At 39.7% G+C, this 22,907-nt stretch overlaps 1 protein-coding gene across 4 annotated transcripts in view; it reads left to right on the top strand.

Annotated features, from left to right (window-relative positions):
• The window catches only part of ebf1b (EBF transcription factor 1b), a 147,463-nt gene that overhangs the window by 76,187 nt on the left and 48,369 nt on the right, over positions 1 to 22,907 (top strand). For all 4 annotated transcript variants that reach the window (XM_017705348.2, XM_017705349.2, XM_017705350.2 and 1 more), the window contains exons 7-8: positions 17,221 to 17,302; positions 21,496 to 21,637. In XM_017705348.2, coding sequence (XP_017560837.1) covers positions 17,221 to 17,302; positions 21,496 to 21,637 — 224 coding nt within the window. The remainder of the gene's footprint in view (positions 1 to 17,220; positions 17,303 to 21,495; positions 21,638 to 22,907) is intronic.

Raw genomic sequence — 22,907 nt, 5'->3', positions numbered from 1 at the left:
TGGTCAGGGCTCATGCATACCCCTACTTTGCCATCCTGTCCCCCATCATCTCCTGAGCAGCCCACAGGCCTCAACCACCGGCCCATCATCCTGTTAATCAAATTACTCCTGAACCAAAATTGACAGTTTTCATTAATTATAAAGGATTATTCTAATTGCAATTCAAATTTATTCATTTAGAACAGACGGTGTTCAGTAATATTTCAGCACATTTGCATATTAAATGGAGAGGGTCGGCCATTAGGCATGCTAATGTATGCATATTTCCTTATTTTGAATGGGGGAGCCATATGCGGCAGCAGTGCACGAGGCAGGTGAAGAATCTCCAACGCGTTTAATTTGTTTGACAAACACGACAGGGGCAGCAACACGTCCTCTGGCACCCGCCCGCTTCGCATCCTCTGCTTTCGGCATGAGGGACTCCCTCATAGTGTCTGCTGGCATGAAAGCAGTACAGGTGACACAGGGATGATGTGTTTGTGGGCGCCATACAGCTGTGACCAGCATTGCGCATTTCATCAGTTTGGATCCTCTTATTTTCTCTGTCCTCCCCCCAACCACATAATTTTTGCATGATGCCAGTATCCCGTTCAAAGAAGTTTGTTTTTTGATACACCTCTCTTTTGCCCTCCCACTTCCTCCTCCTTACTTGTCTCTTTTTTTCCTCTGTTTTTCAAGAGCCGTGATCTCATCATTAGCCAACACGGCTGTGGTGAAATTGGCCATTTGAAAATCCTTAAAGCGCCCCGTTGAGCTTGCAGAATTTCAAGGTCGTTTGGTGTAGTCAGGCGAACAAGGGAGCACAAAAAAATGGGAAAAGAGAGAAAACTCCCATTAAGCAATATGCTCAGTCCCATGAGGTCACACCATGTAACATAAAGTGTCTTCAGGATACAGCGTCCTGCCTGGAATATTTTACACGTGTACCTATTACTTCCATCTCACCTCTTGCTACCCCATTTATTTGCTACAAAGCGATGGTCATAATGATATGAATGTAGGCAAGGGTTTTTGCTACCAATGTGTATTTTGTAGCTCATGTGCATTTAGGTTGTGGGTTTGTCCTGGTGCTGAGCATTTTAGATGTGCAATTAATAGACTCCATATGCCCAAAAGTATCCAGACACCTCAGTTTTTTTAAGTTGCATCTAGCTAGTGTTTTCTTCATAGAAATGCTTTACCAATAGAAAAGGATCCTCTGGAGTCACTGCACATGAGCACCATACCCAAAGCCAAGTGGGCTAGAAGGGTATAAAGACCTCCAGTATTAGGCTGTGTAGTAGTGGAACTGTGTTCTCTGGAGAGATGGGGCTCTATCAAACCTTTGGGATGAGCTGGAGTGGCATTTGTGAATTTGTGTAGTTCAAGCCCAAATACAGTTTGAGAACTTTCTGTCTGAGCCTGACCCAATACACAGCATCATATTTTGAGTCTGAATTTTGAGACTGGAACCTGACACAATTCTGTCTGAAACACTACCCACAATGTTTAATGGAACAACAAAATTAACCAAAACTAACTAAAACCGGCCTCATTAATATATTAATCAATCAATAATTTTTAAGAGCATACCAACCCCAAACATGAAATCTGAAACGGACCAGAGCTCAACACACATTTAGAACGTGATGCAGGTCCCCTTGGGATTCTGACAAATATTTCAAGCTCTACCAATGATGTGCAGCATAATTATGTCCATTCTTTGTCTACAACTGCCTTCTAGTAAGTCATACATAAGCTTGATGTATTGTACATACCCTGATTAGCTTCATTTTTCATTTTTTAAATGAAACTTCCTATTTGCCTTTTCATTCCACTTAACATTTCCCTGTCTTGCTGACCTGTTTTCTGTTTAGTGTCACAATTACACTTTTCCCCCAATCAGTGCTTGGACCCCTGCATTGCTTTAATGAAGTCTAACTGCAGGTTATGTCACTGTGTGAGTAATGGCATCGTCTCTACCTGACCAGTCCCTCACACTCAGTCCTGACAGCTCCATTAGTCACTCTCAGTGCCAGAGACTATAGCCAGGCTTTGGTTTTACTGTGTGTGGAGGGTTCAGGGGTAGGGGGGTGGGGAGGAGGTAGTTTCAGTCACTACATGCCTGACAATTAGCCCCTCCACTGGGCTTGATGACTCCTACTCAGCCCCCGGCAGGGCCAGTGCAGGCCCTGGAGACTGTCACATTGGCCCCTGTTCAAATTAATGAGGCGTGGACCAGGGGAACATGGAGTTCCGGCTTTCCCCACAGCCTTTTGTTATCACTTGTTTGTTGTCAATGGCTTATTTTAACTTGAATCTTCCGAATGTTTTTTGTAGTTACTTCACATCAGTTTTTTCCCATTTTTTTATTGCTTTTGTTGTTTGTTCATGCATTTGATTTGTGATTGTTGTTAGCATGTGCGATAACTTGCCATGAAACTGATTCACATTGAAAAAAGAAACAAATTTAGAAAAACAGCCTCAGCGCAATTTAGGGGTCAAAGCACTAAATTATGGGGCACTTTGTAGCTGAAACCACATACAGAGATGGAGGACAGGAGAGCATCCATAAGAAGACAGAAGAGTCCATTTGTTCTGAGAAATATTTAAAGATGGAAGATTACAGGACATGGCCAGTATTAGTGGAGAGCATGCGTGGATGAATTTTTAATGACACTGGGATGTTGTGACTAAATAAAAGATTGGACCTGAAATAGACATGAGCTGATATCAAGGTGCTGAAGCCACTCTGACTGAGACTCTTGTTGTGCGGTGATGCTAGCATCAACTCTTGAACATGCTCTCTCGAGGTAATGTACTTTCAATGACTTATAGCTTATATACTATAGCTACAAGTTCATAGCAGGCACAGGCTCACAGTATATATGCTGCTAGAATACACCATATCATTTAACAACTTTATCATTGGCTATCTGCGACAGATCAATGCAAATGCAGACAAACCATGTCCTGCCCTAGACACACTACAAATGTGCAAATTTCCAATAACAACATGATGGTCAAGACTACTAGCCTCAGCTAGCGTCTGCTGCTGACTGGTACGATAAGCCCCCTTAGGCTAGACTTACCGACTGGGAGCCTGTACTAGTCTCTGTATTATTGATGGCGACTCTGTCTCCCCTGGGGTCGGCTGTGGCTGTGCCGCTGGCACGAGACGCACAGCACCATCTATCACCTTACACAGCCCAAAGGCACAAGGAAAGACGGAGAAAGCGAATGTTAGAGAGAGGAAAAATTATGGGCCTCCTCAGTCCAGGTTGAGATGTTAGTGAATGCTATACTTAGGGGGTAGCCACTGAGATAGAAGGAAATACTGAGAGAGATAGAGCTGTAGAAGTGTACTAATTTTCCTAAAAAGCTAATTAAAGCCATCTGTTTGCTGTCCTTCTGATTATTGTCCTAGGCTGCCTTAAAGGGTCATGACCTCTGACCCGTGAGGTCAGAACCAACCTTGATTGGCACTTCCAGAACAAGGCATTCAGTCTGTTTCAGTTCTCATCACATGACCCCACCGTTCTCCTTACTCTCTTTTTAACAGTGATTCCCTTAAAAAAAACAGTCCACCCACTATTGTTATAGGCTGAAAAATAGCCTAGCATGTTTCCATGCATTTCAGTGTAGAATAACTGAAACTGAAACCTATTTACTGAAAACACGCTCATGATACATTTATGAAGCCAAAGGTATATTCTGTTATAATTAGGGGCCAAGGCGGTTGTTTGAGGGGGGAAAAGAATGAATCAGATCCAGTCTTGTAATACAGACGTGCAGTAGTATGATAATTTATCATTGTGGTACATTTTGATAGAACAGTGTGTTTCTCCAAGCATCTTGTTGGTATCATCCATACTTGAAGAGCACTGACCATCTGCATGTTTTATTTAACAGAGAGCCTAATCAGGCCTGTGTAATTAGATTTATCACAGTATATGAAGCTGCCCATGCTACTTTTTGCACTAAAAGGCATTCCGCCTGTTGCATACTGTCACATCTGAGTACACTGTTTCATCTATGCCATCACTCATATCTGGGAAACTGTGTGTAAATGTAAGCATAAAGTAACAACCTGAAAAAAAGTTTGCTTTGCAGTTTACTAACCAAAACTATTATAAAGACCATCTATAATACCAATAATAAGAATAAAATTTTAATATTTTGTTTGTCACAATGGCAATTTTAACACTGTAATATTTGGTCAGTAAAAGCCAGCAGTGCACTCACTGCTCAACTTCAAACTCTGAATGCTGTCATTATTTTTGCTTCCTACCATAACATCTACATGAACTAGGGAGTGTTTCCTGTGAATGAGGTACTGGTAGGCTGGCACTTTATTTCACGCAATAAAGCTGATTCATTAATTGTGCCCAAATCTTCTTTTGTTTTCACAGTATATGGAAGTTTCATGAATCAAATGTGGATTTTCCGTCATTAAAAACATTTAAAGCAGTTAAATATGCGCAATGTTTTCCTTGATACTTTGGTGAATAACGGCCCATGTCTCAAGCATAGAAATATGGCTAATTCTAACATTCCAACAATCATACTTTTTTAGCCATGGTCTATGTAACAGTACTGGCACAGCCTATAGGTTCTTATCTGGGTATTGGCCGGCGCTGTGAGAACGAGAGTAATGTAGAGCAGAGCGAACTGGCAGGGTGATGTCTTGTGTGTGTGTGTGTGTGTGTGTGTGTGTGTGTGTGTGTGTGTGAGAGCTTGGCTGCTGGCCCTGTGTATTGTCGCACTGGGTTGGGTGCAGATGTAGCAGCCTTCAGGCTGTGTAACATTAGCCCTGACTGCCTCAGTGCCTGGCTAGAGTTACCTCCACACACACAAATACACACTCAGTCAAAGCGTGGATCACTGGTTCTCCTAAAATCCCACGCTCCCCCTCTCTACCCTATCCTCCTCCATGCTGGATTGACACCCCACAAGTGTTATGTACTTTAGTATCATTGTGCTGAAAACTGGACCAAAAAACATTTTATATCTGATCACTAAAGCGCGAGACAAATGTGCTTCCTTTTGTCTGAGGCCACTGAATTACACACTTCGTGAGGCACATCAGTGGTGGGACGCGTTGCCTTTTGTTGGGCAGGTGGGCGGGGGGAGATGAAACGCACGCCTGGGCCCATTTTTCAGCAAGATAAATATGACACAAGCCACGACTTCCCCTGAAGTAAATATTGTAAATAATAAAAGACCCCGAGGAGAGTCTCTGCTCTCGGCCATTTATAACGCGTAGCAAACGAGAGGAAATCGCACGGAGGGGCGAACAAAATAAAGTGCCTGATTGTGTAATGAAGCATTGCTAAGGGATTAGATCATCGCTAAGAAGCAAATTTTGCATATGCTTAAACATTCTTTGTTCTTGCAATGCAGGTTTTAGGATATTTAGATTGCATATCTTTGCTGTCGCAACACAACCTCTTTACAGGCGAAGGAAAAACATTTTTAACATTGAATGAAACTTAGAAGTTTTGGACTTCTAATTTGGAATTTCTATTGATCCATTCATCATCAAATTTTAACCCATTGGAGCTGGCATTTTAAATCAGGTTTTAAATAAAAAAAAATAGGAGATACAAGCAACAGCAAGGGTATAAGTGCTACAGCAAGGTAAAGTGATGTGCTAAAGGACTACAGTTACATCATTTGCTATGGGACAATATACATTCAGTAGATTCATATAAATTAATGGGATGTTGTACCAGTGGACAAATGCTTACAGAATGAATGAATAGTGAATTATTTATCTACTTTTACTGGAGGGAAAGTAATTCATCTCTCTGCCTGTAATACTCATCCACAGTTTGGCAGTAAGCGAAGTTAAATGGCTGCTCCTTGGCTTTTGTTTGACATTGAACAGCTTTCATCTGCTCCAGGGTGGAATAATAGCTCATTCGTCTGGAGCACTCTGTCTCTTCTGTAAGGTTGAACTGTTCTGCTGTTCTTAAACTGTTTGTGGACAGTTTTCATGCTCATAATGAGCTCATCCTGGGTTATTCTCTTTTGCAAGCACTCGAGGATGGTGAACTAGTATTGATTTTCAGTGGCAGTGTGTTCAAATAATAATCTATTTCGTATCCGGCTTTTGTCGCAACATTAATTACCTGTATATGCTCTTTACATTACCATAGATCACCCAGACGCATTTAGTTTCTGTCTACTCCAATTACACTTTCCCTACCCTCGTATTTAGACAACATTCTTTACCTAACCCTCTTCGAAAAGTGACACTTCGCCGCTGTGTTAATATCCCGTGTCTATTAGCACTGATTCTAAATGCGGCCCATCCGCAGTAATTAAGCCAGACACAAATGAAAAGGTGATGGCATCTCCGGAATAATGTGAATCTTTCCCAGGATTCCAGGAGATAATAAGGAGCTTTTCTCCTGTCCATTATCCTCTCTAATCTCTAGCCGCTAATTAGCTAGCATGCTAGAGTTAGATGTGGAAATCCAACTGCAGTTCGGTTAGACCAGATGTTCTGCGTCGAATGAGGAGAGTGCCGAAAGTCATAAAAGGAGAAATGGCCGGATTAAAAGTGAAGCAGATGGAGAAAGCATGAGATGAGGAGGAAGTTAGCTGCTAATACTGATCAAGGATTAGCATTGTTGAAGCTGCAAGCTGCAATGGTGCTGTAGCACAGTTCAATAAATGTAGCCTAAGCATGTAAAGAAGCATGTGTTAGCCCTTGCCCTCATAGAAAAGGTAGCCATTATGGGGGAACCTAGCTAGAAGTTGGGAATTGACAGAAACTAAATTGGGAGATAATTGGATAATATTTTTCAATATGTTTATAAAATTTTCTTTAGGTACTCATTTGCTTTAATGTACCTTTCCATTGATATCAAAACAATGATGTAATAAAGTTAAGTCCCAAAATCCTTTTTCAAAACTGTTATAAAACAATGTTGTAGGTATTGGTCAGCCCATTCCTAACCACTGTGTGTAATTGCTTTCTGTAAGGTGGCTTTTAGAAGCTATAAACTCTGGCTCCCATCACCACCAATGTGGAAAAATTCTAACTCACTTTCTCTAGACTTCACATTAAACCTCTATGAATGACTTTGTTTAAATCTTAACCATTACATTTTGCTAATATGCATAATCTGTGGGATTCCCCTTTCTGCAAGCTTACATGTTAACAAATGGTACTTTTCCTTGCTTTCGTTGTGCACACTGAAAAATATATAATTAGAATATAAAAGACATGGTAAGGACCATTGGTAAGGTTGTCATCATCGGACAGGTTGAGTGAGGAGCAGCTGTCCTTTTATTTATCTGTGTGGAATACAGGACGAGACAGGTGGAAGGATGTGGAAGTGCTCACTGTCAATACCAATCCTCAAATCACCCACTGCCCAGCCATGAATTATTTGTGAGGCTTTGCGAGTCCTTCAACCAAAGCCTTCCAGACTTCTCCTGATGTTGGTTGGAGGAACAATGGAGACACAGGCCAAAAGTGTGTTCTTCACTCCCGCTTGCTCCCTCATCTAACTCTACACTATGTCTTTGGCTTTGATCTTAGGAGCAAGCTGCTTAACACTTGTTTTCTCTTATCGAAGTCAGTAAGAGATCTGCTGACACGTGCAGAAAGTTGTTGATAGGCCTTAAGCACATGCTTTGCTGTGCTACAGACAGAAAGGAATTACATGTACAGTCTCAGCTGATCTCAGCTGGGTCTTTAGATGTTTGTTGGATGTGTGATGGTTTGAGAAAATGTACTTGCAAAAAACGATTTCCTTCTGTCTATAATAAACTTGTTTGCCCATGTTCCCGTCTCTCTTGCGTAGGTCATATAATTTGACCTATATGTATTATAATCAACAAAAAACTCTCTCTCTCTCTCTCTCTCTCTCTCTGTCCATCTTCCTCCTTCTCTCTCTTATTGTTTCTCTCTCTTTCCATCTCTTCCCTGCTGTCTCCCTCCTTTTCTTTCTCTCTCTCTCTCTCTCTCTCTCTCTCTCTCTCTGTCCGTCTTCCTCCTTCTCTCTCTTATTGTTTCTCTCTCTTTCCATCTCTTCCCTGCTGTCTCCCTCCTTTTCTTTCTCTCTCTCTCTCTCTCTCTCTCTCTCTCTGTCCGTCTTCCTCCTTCTCTCTCTTATTGTTTCTCTCTCTTTCCATCTCTTCCCTGCTGTCTCCCTCCTTTTCTTTCTCTCTCTCTCTCTCTCTCTCTCTCTCTCTCTCTCTCTCTCTCTCTCTCTCTCTCTCTCTCTCTCTCTCTCTCTCTCCCCCAAAACATATCTCTCTCCACCTCCCTGGAGAAGTCAGACAAAGAAAATATGGGGATAAAGGCAGCACGTGCAAAGTGCAAAGAAGAAAAACAAAAGTAGTAAATCTGCCAGACCCTGGGTTAGAGCCCCCCCTCCCACCCTCAGCTCTGTTAACTGTTAATCAACCTGACCTAAGTGTGTATGTGTCTATATGTGTGTGCATATGTGTGTGTGTGTATGTGTGTGTGTGTGTGTGTGTGTTAGAAGGGCTAATGATCCCCTAGCTAGCCCACCATACCAGCCCCCTCGCGACCCCCTGAGCTAGCCCCCGAAATCAATCTCTCTCTCATGAATTATTGAGTTGTTTGCCTTCAGCCCTGTACAATAGACACCAGAGGAGCCCTTCCTTTCGTCCTGCACCTTTCTCCATTTCTGGATCTCCCTTTTCCTTTCATGCTTTTATTCAGCCGCTTCACGGGCAAGATCCATCACTCTTGAAGAAAGACAAGTCCAGAGGTCACATCGTGTCCCTTATCACATGAGAAAGTGGAGCACGCCTGCAGCGTTGCTCACGAGATTAGGTTCTTATGACTAGTTAGGCTTCTGCTGGCTAGTCTAAATCTCCAATCTTTATGAGAAGGTTTCTTATTGGGATGCAGTGATATACAATTTGTGGGCTGCTAACAATGAATGATTAACATCTAGTCATTGTCATAAGTTTGGGCGCCCCGGTTAAATTACTTGTGTTGATGTTCTAAGAGAAAACTGAAATTGTGCACTAATATTTGTGGAAAAATGGCAAACAATAAAGTTTGGTCAATTTACTGTGGATGTTGAAACCTTTGCGGCCCTATCTCTATTTCTGCGTGTTATTGTTTTAAAAGTCAATAAATTGCTTCATGCAGAATGGCTCTTGCTAAAGAGCTGCTGGATGTTTGCAAATATTCCCCTACATGTAAATGCCTAATTAAAGCCAAAATAGATTGTTGCTGTTCTGTTCATTTATGATCAGCTATAGCATGCGATTCCATGCCTTTGGTAGCCATCATATATAGGGTTGGTAACTATTGGCCTGAAACATAATAGGAGCTAAAGCAGAGGTTTTAAACATTTGAATGGATGTTTTGAATTTGATTTTCACAGCCCTTTTTGTGATTTATCACCTATCTGTACACCTTTGAGTTAGGTCTTCTCAAATTAAGGTTAAGCAATAATGTTATTATAAAGATTTGTAGTGAGGTCTACCTGATGCCTAAATGCATTTAGAGCCTCTTTTAAGAGTTTACAAGTAATATTGGTGCTAGAACTGTTTCTACTGCATCTAGTAGCTCATAAATCTCATTATTTAAATGTATATAATTCAGGTGAATGCATTTTTGGTTTGATTTCCATATCTCCAGGGTCTCTGTGTTTTGACTGACAGGTCTGTGCTGCTACACTGGGACGATCAATTACCACTGCTGCATATGAAGTGTTGCTTATGTAAAATAATACTCCCCTGTGTTATTTCTCTCTCTCTCTCGCGCTCTCTCTCGCTCTCTCTCACTCTCTCTCGCTCTCTCTCACTCTCTCTCGCTCTCTTTCTCTCTCGCTCTCTAAGCAGCAGTCTTCCTACTTACCTGGAAGAAGCAGAAGCTCGTATTCTTTCTGTTCAGGTCTTTTGACCCCACTTCGACTCCATTGTTATAAATGTTGTAGCAGTTTTAGAATGATATTAGATTAGGTAATATCAACACACCCTTGCTCGGTCATAGTGTAATGACAGAGGAACCAAAAAGGTTAATTAAGTATGACATAACTTTTACAGCGTAGGTCACATTTCTGACCTATTTAGCACGTCGTCCTACTGATTATGTTGGGAGAACTTTTGAATGTTTTGTGAAGTACAGTCAAAATATTTACTTTATTACTACCTATGCTGAAAACAATGTGGTTACCCAGCTCTTATGGCCTTATGCACAAATAAAAGTTTTTTTTTATGCAGTCGTTAGACCATGTTTGTTATTTATTTATTTATTTGGCTGTTTATAAGGCATAGGCAATATATTGTTGTTGTTGTGATTAATTTAGTCATAATACACTTTCCTGAGCCCACCATAGGAAGCTAGTACACTGGCCAACTGCGTGCTTTATTAAAAATGGTTAATTTTTTATTAATCTTTTATTAAAAGATGATTAAGTCTTTTGTAAGGGTTGTAAACAACAACCAGTAGTCACACTGCATAGTAAAAATATCATAATAAAAGTAATATTGAGTATTCAATTTCAATACCTTTTATGGTTCTGACAAAATTGGTTCACTATTACTGATTATATAAGTAATATTTAACTTGATTTGTAGTAGCATTTTCCAGTTTTACAGGCCAAATTCTCATGACTGCAATGTTTGAATTAGATTTTTCTTTTTGTAATCTGTGTACTGTTGTTGGACCAAGTATTTAAAAGCTAATTATCAAAATTAACGTAATAAATATATAAATAATTATAATATAAAAATGTACGCACTGTTGTAATGAAAACTGGGGAGGTTAATGTCAAAAACTTTAAAATGCAAAGCTGACGATCATAACGTTTTGCTGTAGCATGTAGAGCCATGTTAACATCATGGCTTTTTAGTGAATGTGGAGGTCTGTTAAATGAACCACTACTGTTGCCTTTTATTTCTGCTTTCAGCAAAACTCACGTTCAGTTTGTAACTTGTAAAAGAAGGTATTGTAACAAAGCTTGTAAAAAAGAAGTCTCTTGTTATGTCTTATCTTTATTATCTTAGTTATTTATGTTATTTATCATTTGGAAAATTGATTTTTCCGCATGATTCTAATTATGTTGGATAAAACAATCATTTTCAGCTTGTTCATTTTTTGTTTTGTCGTGTTTTTTACATTTGGTAGTGCTGGTGTTCCAACTTCTTAAGAAAACGTATATTTCCTGCATGTTGCAAATCCTTAATTATTTAAACATTGCATTTTAGATATATCTCCCACCCATGCTAGTTTCTTTGTTTGTTTATTTGCAAGAAAGTAGCTTATGATGTATATGAACACCATCATGGTGAGAACCTGAAGAGAAGGGTCTCATAGTTGGTGTTTACCTGCACCTACCAGTAAACTACCCAGTAAAAGGGAGATAATATGAGTTTGCTGAGAATGGTGGGATAACAGAGGAGAGAGAGAGATCAATCTGAGAATGAATATAAAAAGAGAGTGTTGGGACCCTCTCTCTCTCCTCATCCCCCCCCCGAATCACTTGGAGGTATGCGTTAGCCCTCATAAAATATTAATGTTGGTTGTGCTCAGAGCCATAATTGCCATCTCAGCCTTTGAATAATTTATGGGCGCTGTACTGTTCACTCGGGCTCGTTTACTGGCGCTGTGGCTAACGCCACGCAAGAGAGTATGGCAAAGGCAGTAATGGCTGCTGTTTTGCATTTAGTAACCAAATTAGATTACCTCATAAAAATGCCTCCCTCACTCTATCCTTAGCAATAGGCATCTCTCTCTCGCACGCTACTGTTCTCAATCTGTGGTCAGAACCTGCAAATTAGACTATGTTAATGAGCACACTCTGTTGAAGTAAAGTGCAGGAAAGTTGCAGCGCTATACTAAGCTAAGTTTTTCTTGGCTGGGGAAGCTGGAGTTCTTGTGCAGGATTTGATTCATGTCACAAATCAATTGATGATCTACTGCAGAAATAGTTATTACTGCACTCGCCTGTATGTTTATCTGTGTGTGTGTGTGTGTGTGTGTGTGTGTGTGTGGCATAGATTGGTTCCTGGAGTCTGTTGACTGATGGCCAGATGTGACCTCTAGACATAGAGGTCAAAGGTCATGGTGTCGTAGGCACATGTTACCCCCACCCACTGTGAACCCCACCACATTTACAAGACACCTTATACCTCTTACCCAGTTTAAACCGTTCAGCACAGGCTTCTGTTTGGACAAATTAGTTCTATGCATTGCTTTACACAGAGTTATACTCTAATATAAGAAAAGTTTGGGATGTAAGCAATCCAACCAGGGCCTTCATGCTAAAAAAGTTTTTTTCTAAAATGTATGAGTTTTCATCTTCTTTTCTTTCTCTTATTTGTTATTTAAAGATTGCACTGAGATAACCAAGGTGACTAGCTAATGATAATTAAGACTGGCCAAAGGTTTGATTTTAAATCTTATCTGCCTACTTACAGTCAGTACCAGATTTAGACCATCTTGCTGAATTTGATAATCTAGTATCTCAAGGCGTAAAGCAACACTATGTAGGATTTGGGAATTTGGAGACCTCTCTGGTGAAAATATGTAATTGCATGTACCAGGTCAGTTGTGCCTCTGACTTTTGTGAGTGTGCTGAAAGACTCTTCAAACTACACACTCCTGCAAGTATTCAGAATACATTTTCAGAACACAGAAATTAAGCATGTTTTCAGTCCAAGTTACATTTTGTAATGGCAGTGTACACTTTTACAATATTGTTTGTGATGAAGAAATCTGCAGTAATGCTGTCTGTTTTGTCTCAGCACACTGTCTGGATGGAGAGGTGTAAATTGTTCAAAACATTCCTCAGAGAGCCAGCATTGTCTAGTTAATCTGATAACAGTTACAGGGAAAATTGTTTTATTTGACTGTAAAAAATAAATAAATAAATAAATAAATAAATAACATTACATTGTCAGAGCTGTGTGAACACATCCATTTTTCGTATGTGGTCCTAGGTTAGATACATATCTAAATTCACAGCCATGGGACTATATTGAGAATTGTCTGATCGGAATTTATTGTTTTTATTCCACTGGACATGCACATATAATCGTCATCATCCAATGTCAGTAGCATGGGATTATGAGATTTTGATAGCGAGGTGATATGCTAATGGTGTCATGACACATTGCTTACATTCAATGAGGAGATGCAGGGAATTTGTTGAACATGACTTCTCCCTTTCCTCATTCCTTCATTCCTCTGTCCTTTCTTGTTTTTGTCATCCATCTGCTGTAGAAGGTCCATGTATTTTGACCGATAATCTGTAGTACTGTTAAAAGGTCACTGGTGGAACTACACGAGCACATGTAGAGCCCCCCCACCCTCCCCCTCTCGCTCTGTCACCGTAATAATTGCCCTTTTTAATTGGATGGCCCTTAACAGAAGATACGCCAGTGCTGTCCTATCAATTATGAAAGCATAAGGTGGCCATCCGTGCATGTGTGTGTTGGGTGGGGGGACTTATTGAAACAATTCCGCTCTTTCTAGCTCATCCCCAACCACAATCACTGTGTCACTGACTCTAAATGACAGCTGAAGAGAAGAGAGAGAGTGCGAGAGAGAAAGAAAGAAAAGGTGGAGGATAAAAGAAAGGAGTGATATGTCAGCAGGAGAGCAGGGCAGAGATTAACAAGTAATTGATGTTATTGCTCTGTGCTTGTGTGCTGTTAGTATATGCCATTAATCCTTTCATGTTAGCTACTTAGTAAGCCGTAGTGTTAAAGCCATTGTTGGAACATGAAAAGGAGTTCCCAGTACATTGCATTTGATCAGTCCGCTTGCCCACCAGTCAGGTACAAACAAGTAAACTAGGCGTTAGGGCTGAAAGATTAATTATTTATAGATTAAAGTCGCAATTGGAAAGAGTGCAGTTTTCAAATCACAGGAGCTGTGCTTTTTATTATTTTATCAATAATAAAACAAATATTTTTAAAAATAATTATATACTAACAGCATTGTCATTAGTTTTCTAAGTAGGGAAATTTAACCCAATAACACAGAGTTTCTCAGATACCTGTAGATGAGTTTGGCCAATCAGAAGCAACCAAACATCCATGCACAGTGTACAAAACAACCCCAGCTGAGTGGCAATCTGGCACATTACGTTCAGTGTTCAAGCTAGAAAAGTAAATGTGCTGGTCATCCTAGCCAAAAGATTGGACCTGGACCTTTATTTTTAGAAAATATCATAATCTAAGTCACAGTTACAATACTGGCAACTAGATGTTTCGCCCAAGTCATTCAGCCTATATTAGTTACTGCAAATCATTTAAAAAATATTGGAATCAAAATGATCTTTTGATTTTATCAATATACCCCACTGATATTTGAGGTTTTTTTTACTATACTCTAATTAAGCCAGGGGTCATATCCGCAAGGGGTGAAAGCCCCCAGAACAAAAGCTTGCTTTTGACCATTCGATTTCAGCCTGTTTGGCTTAAATCAATCACACGTTCCTCTCAGTTTAATTGATTTTGTGTCAGAATTAGTATTGAAAAATGATAATCAAATAAAATAATTGTTTTTTTGAGTTATGCCTAAGCAGACTGGTCTCCCACCCTTAAGTGAGGCAGGTGACTTTGGTCACTCAGTAAAGAATCCACTGATTAGAGACTCCACAATTGCTGTATAACATTTATCTTCTGGGTTCATCCTCATGTTTCTGCTAGAGGATGAGTCCGTACTGTGTTGAAGGACTGGCCAACATCTGTCCTGATTTGGAATTAGAGAGTTCCACAGACTTCAGGGTCAACTAGATAGCCTAGACTTGTTGCATTGTAACATTTTTTGCTACATCCATTAACCAATAAGGTGCTCAAAGAACTAAAAACAACTCAAAGAACTACCTCACTATGCTGCATCAAGCATCTTGCTTCAGATATCTTAAGTTCCTCAGAGAACCACAGTTTTCAAAAGGGTTTCTGGAGGATTCCTAAAAGCTGAGGAATTGAATTGGAAGCCTTGAGTATCCAATTTGTGTAATTTATATTAGGAGAAAACGATGTGGCAAAAACATAAAATCACAATTTAGTTAAAGAAAGCTAATTATGATCTTTTTGTAAGCAATCCGTTGGTCACTGTTCTTTAAAGGGCCAATATAATGGAAAACCAGTTTTCCCTCACTTATTTGAAAAAAGGACTTTGTAATATGTTAACATTGTTAGTCACTCCTCCAGGTTATACAATTCATAGATGTCCATGTTACAAAATCAGCTCTTTTCTGAGGTTCATTGTTTCTGTGATGTCACAAGAGGCAACTCATATAAAAAAGGAATATATATATATATATATATACACACCCAGCTCTTTGAGTATGACACAAGCCAACAGAGCTCACTTAAAGGCTCAGTAATTAAAATGGCATGTTTAATGCTAAAACATTTTGGAAAATGGTCGTGTGTAAATGAATTATGACTGTTCTTAATATGTAAATTCACACATAGCTTATAATTGGGCCTCAAGGGAAAAAATAAAATGCAAGGGAATGGAAAAATTAAATGAAATGGGACGTTGGCCATTTTCTGATGATATCCACCATACACTCAGAAAGCTTGTTGTGATATAGTTTATCACAAAAATAATAACATATCATCGTATTGCCAACCACTAGCCAGTATCACATAAAGTCAACTTGTGGCACAAATACACATGATCTGACGAAGGTAATAAACAAGTACTCTGAGAAGTCCTGATGGTTGCACCTCAAGTGAACGTTAGGCTTATTGGACTCCACTCTAAGGCAACACCCAGTGAGAAGCATGACTAAAACATGGGAATGTGACGTGATGAAGGCCAGGACAGTGAGGTCACTCCAGCCAGCGAGGACTGTGTAAAAGTGGACAGCTGTGAGATTCAGTGCAGGAGCATACAGTGCAGGAGAGGCTGGAATGAGTGTGTCTTAGGCTTACTGGTTGGTATTTGCTTTGGCATCACCATCATTACACACACACAGACACACACACACACACACACAGATTGTGTGTGCTTATGCGGCTGCCAGTTGGAGCAGCTGGTATTTTGCTGGTGCAGCTTTAATGTCCATCTGTGAGTGAGGGAAACTTGTCTTATTGGTCAGTCATGTTTTTGTTTTTATGCTAAGAGGAGGAGTGTGAGAGAGCAAGGGCAGTGTTTCAGCAAGAGTGTGTGATTGTGTGTCAAAGAAATGGTTGTGCATAAAAACGTAGATGGGTTGAGAGTGTACGCTGGTCTTGGCTGTGACCTGGGTGTCTCTCTCTTACATGCTCACTATCTTTTCCTTTTTCTCACACTTTCTCAGCTCTTTCACTCTTTCTCTTTCCTTCTTCTCTCTCTCTCTTCCCCTCTTCTCTCTCTCTCTTCTCTCCCATTTTCATACCTTCAGTCTAAAACCACAAATGGCAGGTAGGACATTTACAGACCAAGACCACTCTTTGTCAGTCTCCCTGTCTCTCTCTTTGTGCCTGTCCTTTTATGCTCTTTATTTTTCTCTCCTGCTTCTTTTATAGTCTCTCTCTTTCTTTTCTTTTTCTCTTTCTCTCTCTCTCTCTCTCTCTCTCTCGCTCGTTCACTCACTCACACTCTCTCTCTCTCTCTCTCTCTCTCTCTCTCGCTCGTTCACTCACTCACACTCTCTCTCTCTCTCTCTCTCTCTCTCTCGCTCGTTCACTCACTCACACTCTCTCTCTCTCTCTCTCTCTCTCTCTCTCTCGCTCGTTCACTCACTCACACTCTCTCTCTCTCTCTCTCTCTCTCTCTCTCTCTCTCTCTCTCTCTCTCTCTCTCTCTCTCTCTCTCTCTCTCTGGATCAGTGAGTTGTCAGACTCGTCTTTCTCTGTGCGACAGATGGCTGCACTCCGCATTTCAGCGCACGCTCCATACATGTAGTGTGTGTGTGTGTGTGTGTGTGTGTGTGTGTGTGTGTGTGTGTGTGTGTGTGTGTGTGTGCGTGCGTGCGCACGTTATACAGAAATTCCTGAATGTCTGAAAGGTTGTAGTGGGTTTCTATTTTAAGCATTGGTGGTCCTCACTCACTCTACTGCTGTGATGTAGCAGTGAGTAAACTTTGTGGGAGATTAGCACACACTGGACAGGAAGAGCTAAAGCTAAAGTACTGACTCGTTTTGAAACAAGTGGGATCATTTGAGAAATAGAGAGAGTTCCTGTCCCCACCCTGTTGGGATGAATGCCCTGTGTATTGTGTGTCACTGCTTCAAAAGCTTTCGTCCGGCTCTTTTACTCATCCTGACCTTTCTTTTCTCTCCCTCCTCCAGGTTCTTCCTTAAGTTTTTCCTGAAATGCAACCAGAATTGTCTCAAGAATGCGGGGAACCCGCGGGACATGCGACGCTTTCAGGTAAAAACAGTGGGTCTCTCTGTCTCAAATCAAATAAAACCCCATCAAATATACTTATTTGGCATGACAGGGTAAACTATAGAATATTAAAGAATAAGATGAAGTTAGGATGAATAATTAATAGAAGTTTGTAGTTCTAGCATGAAAACAAGTAAGAGAACTATTTAAGAAGGAAAAAAGGAAAGAATATGCACATGCAGCAAATAAAAATGAAGTAAACAATAAGGTAAACATGAAAATTAAGGAGCGCATTTCAGCATGTTATGCCATGTTATTTTTTCATCCAATTTTAATGACTATTATGAATAAACTGTGTACATTTTCTCCTAGTCATATCTTGATTTCTCTCTCTCTCTCTCTCTCTCTCTCTCTCTCTATTCATCTGTCCATCCATCAATCTTCCTACTTGTGCTTTTTCTCTTTCTTTCTTTATCTTGTTAGTTTGTGTGACTGGTATTAAGCACGGTTCGTAATGTCATATCATCTGAAAGACACAATTCTTGTTTTTACATGATCTTTCATGAAAACATACTGTTTTTTTGATCACGTCATCATCCTGTGCAGGCAATTTATTTTAACCAATAATATATTTTTGACCTCACTTACCCACCACCTTAGCTTTAAATGGAGGGAAAACACTCAGCTAGCATAAGAACTTCCTGATACTGTGATAAAATCACAGTAATGCACAACTTTGAATGGCTTATTGCTTTCATAAAATGTTGGACAATATACACAAATTTTCAAAAAAAAATGTATTGTTAATAATAATTGATATAAACAAGTATTGTACAAGAAAAGTAGATCCTTTAGAGCTGGGGTTCACAGCTTCAGTTCAGCACAGTTTGGTAGTTTCCCTACTCAAACACACCCACTTAAACCTGGCAGTTAACAATAAGATGAGTGTAACCAAGTGTGTCTGAGCTGGTAAATCACCAAAATCTGCAGGACATCGGCCCTCCAGGACTGGAGTTGTGTGCCCCTGGTTTAGAATATGGTATTGTTGCCAAGCAACCATGCTCACCCTTCATTGTTTATTGCAAAACTTTTGCTCTGTAAATTAATATAATCCTTTGTAAATGAATACTTTATAAATTAAACATTAATTGATTCGTCTTTTTGCCTGTTAACTTGTTGACCAGCCTAGTTTCACTTAAGAAAATTCTTAAGTGAAAGAATTTCTTCATTTTCTTTCTTCTTCAGTTCTTTCTTCATCAGTACACTGGGAAGGCCATGTAAGAAGCATTGAAGTAAATTCAAAGCTGCTTGCAGGATTTTGGGACATGGCGCAGTAACACAGAATTCAGTTGTGAAGTGATCAGTGGGCATATATTGAGTATTTTACAACTCAGCCAGTCAGTTTTTAGGACCTGACCTATTCACTTTATAAAAGCCATTAAGAAACAGAAGCAAGAAACTCAAGACTATTTTTTTGGAATGGAACCCCCTTACACCCAATTCATGATATATTACTGTCATAAATACCGTTTATACTAATCCATTTACTATAGTAACACACGGGTTATGCAATTAAAGCTAATGAACTGAGAATTGTTTTGCCTCTCTTTTAAACTCCTTCCATCCTAGTGTCATCCTTATTTTAGTTTCAGTCCAGCAGGGACAGAATCATTAGTTTAGCTGTACTGAGGAAGGGCTACAGGAGGAGTACTGCTTGTTAGCCATTGACTCTCTCTTAGTCTTTCTCTCTCTCTCTTCCTCTACTGTAATTGGTTCCTCTTACTTCCTTGGGAAAGACCCTCTTCTTCATGTCACTTCATTCATTTCATTCTTTTTTGAATTATATGCATTCCTCTTTCTCATTTCATCACATTTTCAAGCCTAGGCATTGTGAAAATTGTATTACTGTCACATATATTTTGCTGACTCGTTTAACTAAGCAAAGCGCACTACCACAGAGTTGTGTCTACCATTAACATATCATAGCAATGAAACTTTGTTCTCACCAAAGATTTTAAGTTATATAACAATCATGTTTTCTAAAACAGAACATAAAGGAGTTTAAAGCCAAACTTTGCCGGGTAACTTTCATTTTAGCTAGGGCTGCATGATTAATCATATATAAAGCCAACCGCAAAGTGCACACACATGCTGAGCTCTAAGAGAGTCAGCTTATATAGAATGCACATATAGATTGTATTTAACTGAGCTACATGTGTTTTTTGTACTTACCTTAATAAAAGCACATTCTTTTAAGGGTACATTCAGCCAGGACTTGTGAACTTTTGTAGCATGCAAACTGTATAAGAACTGCCTTATTTCGTAATGATGGGCTATTTTTATAGGGTTTGATGTGACAAACTAAGTGAGTTATTTACAGTTAGAAGTACATTTCTCAGTGTACATGGGAGTCACAACTTGACTGTGACATTGTACACGTGTGACATGATTAAATTGTTACAACACTGTTACACCCCGCTGTGGCTATTCATCTAATGCACAGTGACCGTTGACTATTGTTAGCCTGTAGTTGAGCACGTGGTTTTTTAGGACATGAGCCATGTGTAGCATGCTGGCCATTAAAGAGGAACCCCGCGACACACACACAGTAGAACCCCATTATTCTGACAACAAAAGAGAAGAAAAGTCTATGAGGAATTGGGAGAAAGGCTGAATCTGTGAGTGTGAAAGAGAGATAGAAGTCAAGAGACTGGGAGTGTTTCAGAGAGAGTGAGAGAGAGAGTAGCAGTCCCTTGGAGACTTCCCACTCTTTGCCAAGTCCTTTCTTTTTGGAGCGCTAGGATTCCTCTTCGAGATCAGCTGCAATTAAAACGAGAGCTCTCGGCAGAGCTGCCAGGGGAAAACCTCGGCTTAAGCTGGCCTCGCTAACGCCACTCACCACACCATGCCCCAAACGCCATTAGCTGCGCGCCATTGTCTCAGAGCACTCGAGTGCTGCCCGCGTTTTAATTGAATTAATCTGCGCCAACCCCTATCAGCAATCAATCACGTAGAGCAAGGGATTGTGGGACGGGCGGACGGAGCAGGAGGAGAGGCTGGAGGACTTTGATAAAAGACGGAAAGGAGAGGTGTGTGTGCGAGTGTGTATGTTAATTAGTGTGAAGAATAGAGGGGATTAGAGACTTTAAGTGGTGCAGTCACAGCGCAGCGAATGAAGAGGCCAGTTCAAGTGATGGGAATTTTACACCAGAAGACTAGAATAAGTGGCTGCTTAATAGAAAGTTGCTCTAAACAAATGGCTGTAATATTAACACGATTATTTCTCCTTTTCTTCTTTTCTCCTTGTTAATGACATAATTAGATGTAAATTGTGTATGTTTGTAATATACATTTCAAATGTCTTAATGAAAAAGACATCTGCCAAAGCCCTACAAATGTATTCTTTAAATATTTATTTCCATACATTTTAACGTGAAATGATAATTGTTGGAAGATGTTTGCAAACATTTCACATGAGAGGAAAAAAACTATGCGATCCTCTCCAAATGTATTTGATTGGCCAAGGCATGTTTTGGTGTCCGTCCGTTTTTGCAATGGATCTACAAGGCCAAAAAAAAGTTTTGTGACACTTCCATTATTTGTTCGCTACATTAGCCTTGAAGCTCTGGTGCAAAACAAAATTTCAGATACCAAACATTTTTTGGCCAATCAGCTGCATTTAAGGTAAGGAATAAATTGTGTAAATTGTATAAAGTATGAAAGTACTACAATGCAACCAAAGTAAAACTATTCAAAATCTTATACATATTTATAACCTGGTGTGATTTTACTTCACTGAGGTTGAGGGTGAATTTATACATTACAGACATTCTGAACAATTTATGATCTGCTTTTTTGTTAATGACATACATACAATGATGAAAGATAATGCAGCTATGTGCATCAGTTTGGGTGCCCCTGGTAAAATGCCATGGTTTGTTGATTTAAGTGAAAATAAGTAAACACATGATCTACAAAGAACACACTTCTGCACATTTTAAAGCACAATTATTGCTTATTTGCTGAATTTAAGATACTGGGATAAAACATGCACATTTTTCCTGTAAACTATCCATTTTGTAGATTTGAGGTTTTGCTACAAGTATAATGACCTATAAAAATGATCCGCTGGTTCAGTCTAAATCAATTTTTTTTTTCTTTTTGGAAAAGTAAATTCATGTTAAACCTTTTAACTTTTGGCTGCTATTTAACCTTTAACCCTGTTCATTTTTCAGGTTGTAGTGTCCACCACAGTGAGTGTAGAAGGACACGTTCTTGCCGTTTCAGACAACATGTTTGTGCACAACAACTCAAAACACGGGCGGAGAGCACGGAGGCTGGACCCTTCAGAGGGAACGCAGTCATATCTGGAGCATGGTAAACAGCCTCTTTTTACCGTACTTTAGCAGAAAAGTTACCCGTATATTATCTCTGGAACTTACCTGAACTCTATTTGCTTATTCATTGGCTAAAAATTTCACTCTATTATAATAATTTTACTGTTGAGGTTACTGATGCTAATATAGACACCTTTAGTAAACTATATGTGCTAAATTTCAGATGCAAAACACACCTATGTTATGTATGAATCTGGCGCAAGAGCATAAATGTTTCTGAGCCGTGTTAGTGGTAAACCGTGAAATGTGCTTCTCTCCCTCGTGCACATGCATTTGAGGGAGGACACTTCATAACATTGGAGGATCAACTTACTGATGTTTGGGCAACTCACAGAGGCTGGCTTTGCAATTGTGCAAGGTTTCAAAAGACACACTTCTGCAAGACGTGCTTTAACAATGGCAACACCCACAGTGGTCACAGGGGGACAAGACCTTCATACACATGCTGAAAGAATGTTTAGAGGAGCACTGTTTAAACTCTTGGACCCAGTTGCACGTACATGAGAAGACATGGCACAAAATATGCAGTGACGCGGCTGCAATATGCACACATAGTCTGTGTTATTGTTTCACAAACTCTGTTTTCTTAGCTGGAGTGAAATAACACTGCAGTAGAATGTTTTGGTTGGCTCCATTATGTCACTGTGCCTTTCAAACATTTAAGAGCAAGCTGTTAGTGGGCGGAGCTACGCACAGTTTGTGTGATGAACTGAAGCCTTGTACCCTGAATGTTACACTGTATAAGATTTGGAGACCACTCTAGTGGAAATGCGGAAATGCTAAGGTGCATTGTGGTCACGTTGTGGTCACATCAATGCACATTTTGCGCTGTGCCTGTGCTTATATGCTCTTCTGACCCCGTATGGTAAGGTACTAGCTGATTTTTCCCCTTTAATTCTACTAAGCTTTAAAATATGCTACTTTTAATTGAATGATTTGCCCAATACTATAATAAAACTCTATAATACTATATTAATTCACTTAAGATGAGCATTTAACAATAGGCTATCATGCTTAACTTACTCAAACACTCTCATCCCACAATGTCAGCATGCTATTTCAGGATAGATTTGTTACAGGATTGGTTCAGCATCTGCATTTCAGCTGATATTTGCCCAATACTATCTCTGTCAAGCACATCCTTATTCCAACACTCTTAACCAGAGCCTATTAAATTCTTTTCTTTAACTACACTCCTCCCAAATTTAGAGATCTTGTCTTATGTAATAATAAAATATAATGTATATCCT

Source organism: Pygocentrus nattereri, chromosome 16 (genome assembly GCF_015220715.1).
Source record: "Pygocentrus nattereri isolate fPygNat1 chromosome 16, fPygNat1.pri, whole genome shotgun sequence".
NCBI lineage: Eukaryota > Metazoa > Chordata > Actinopteri > Characiformes > Serrasalmidae > Pygocentrus > Pygocentrus nattereri.
The sequence above is the reverse complement of the archived record's forward strand: the minus strand, read 5'-3'. Positions and strand labels throughout refer to the sequence as shown.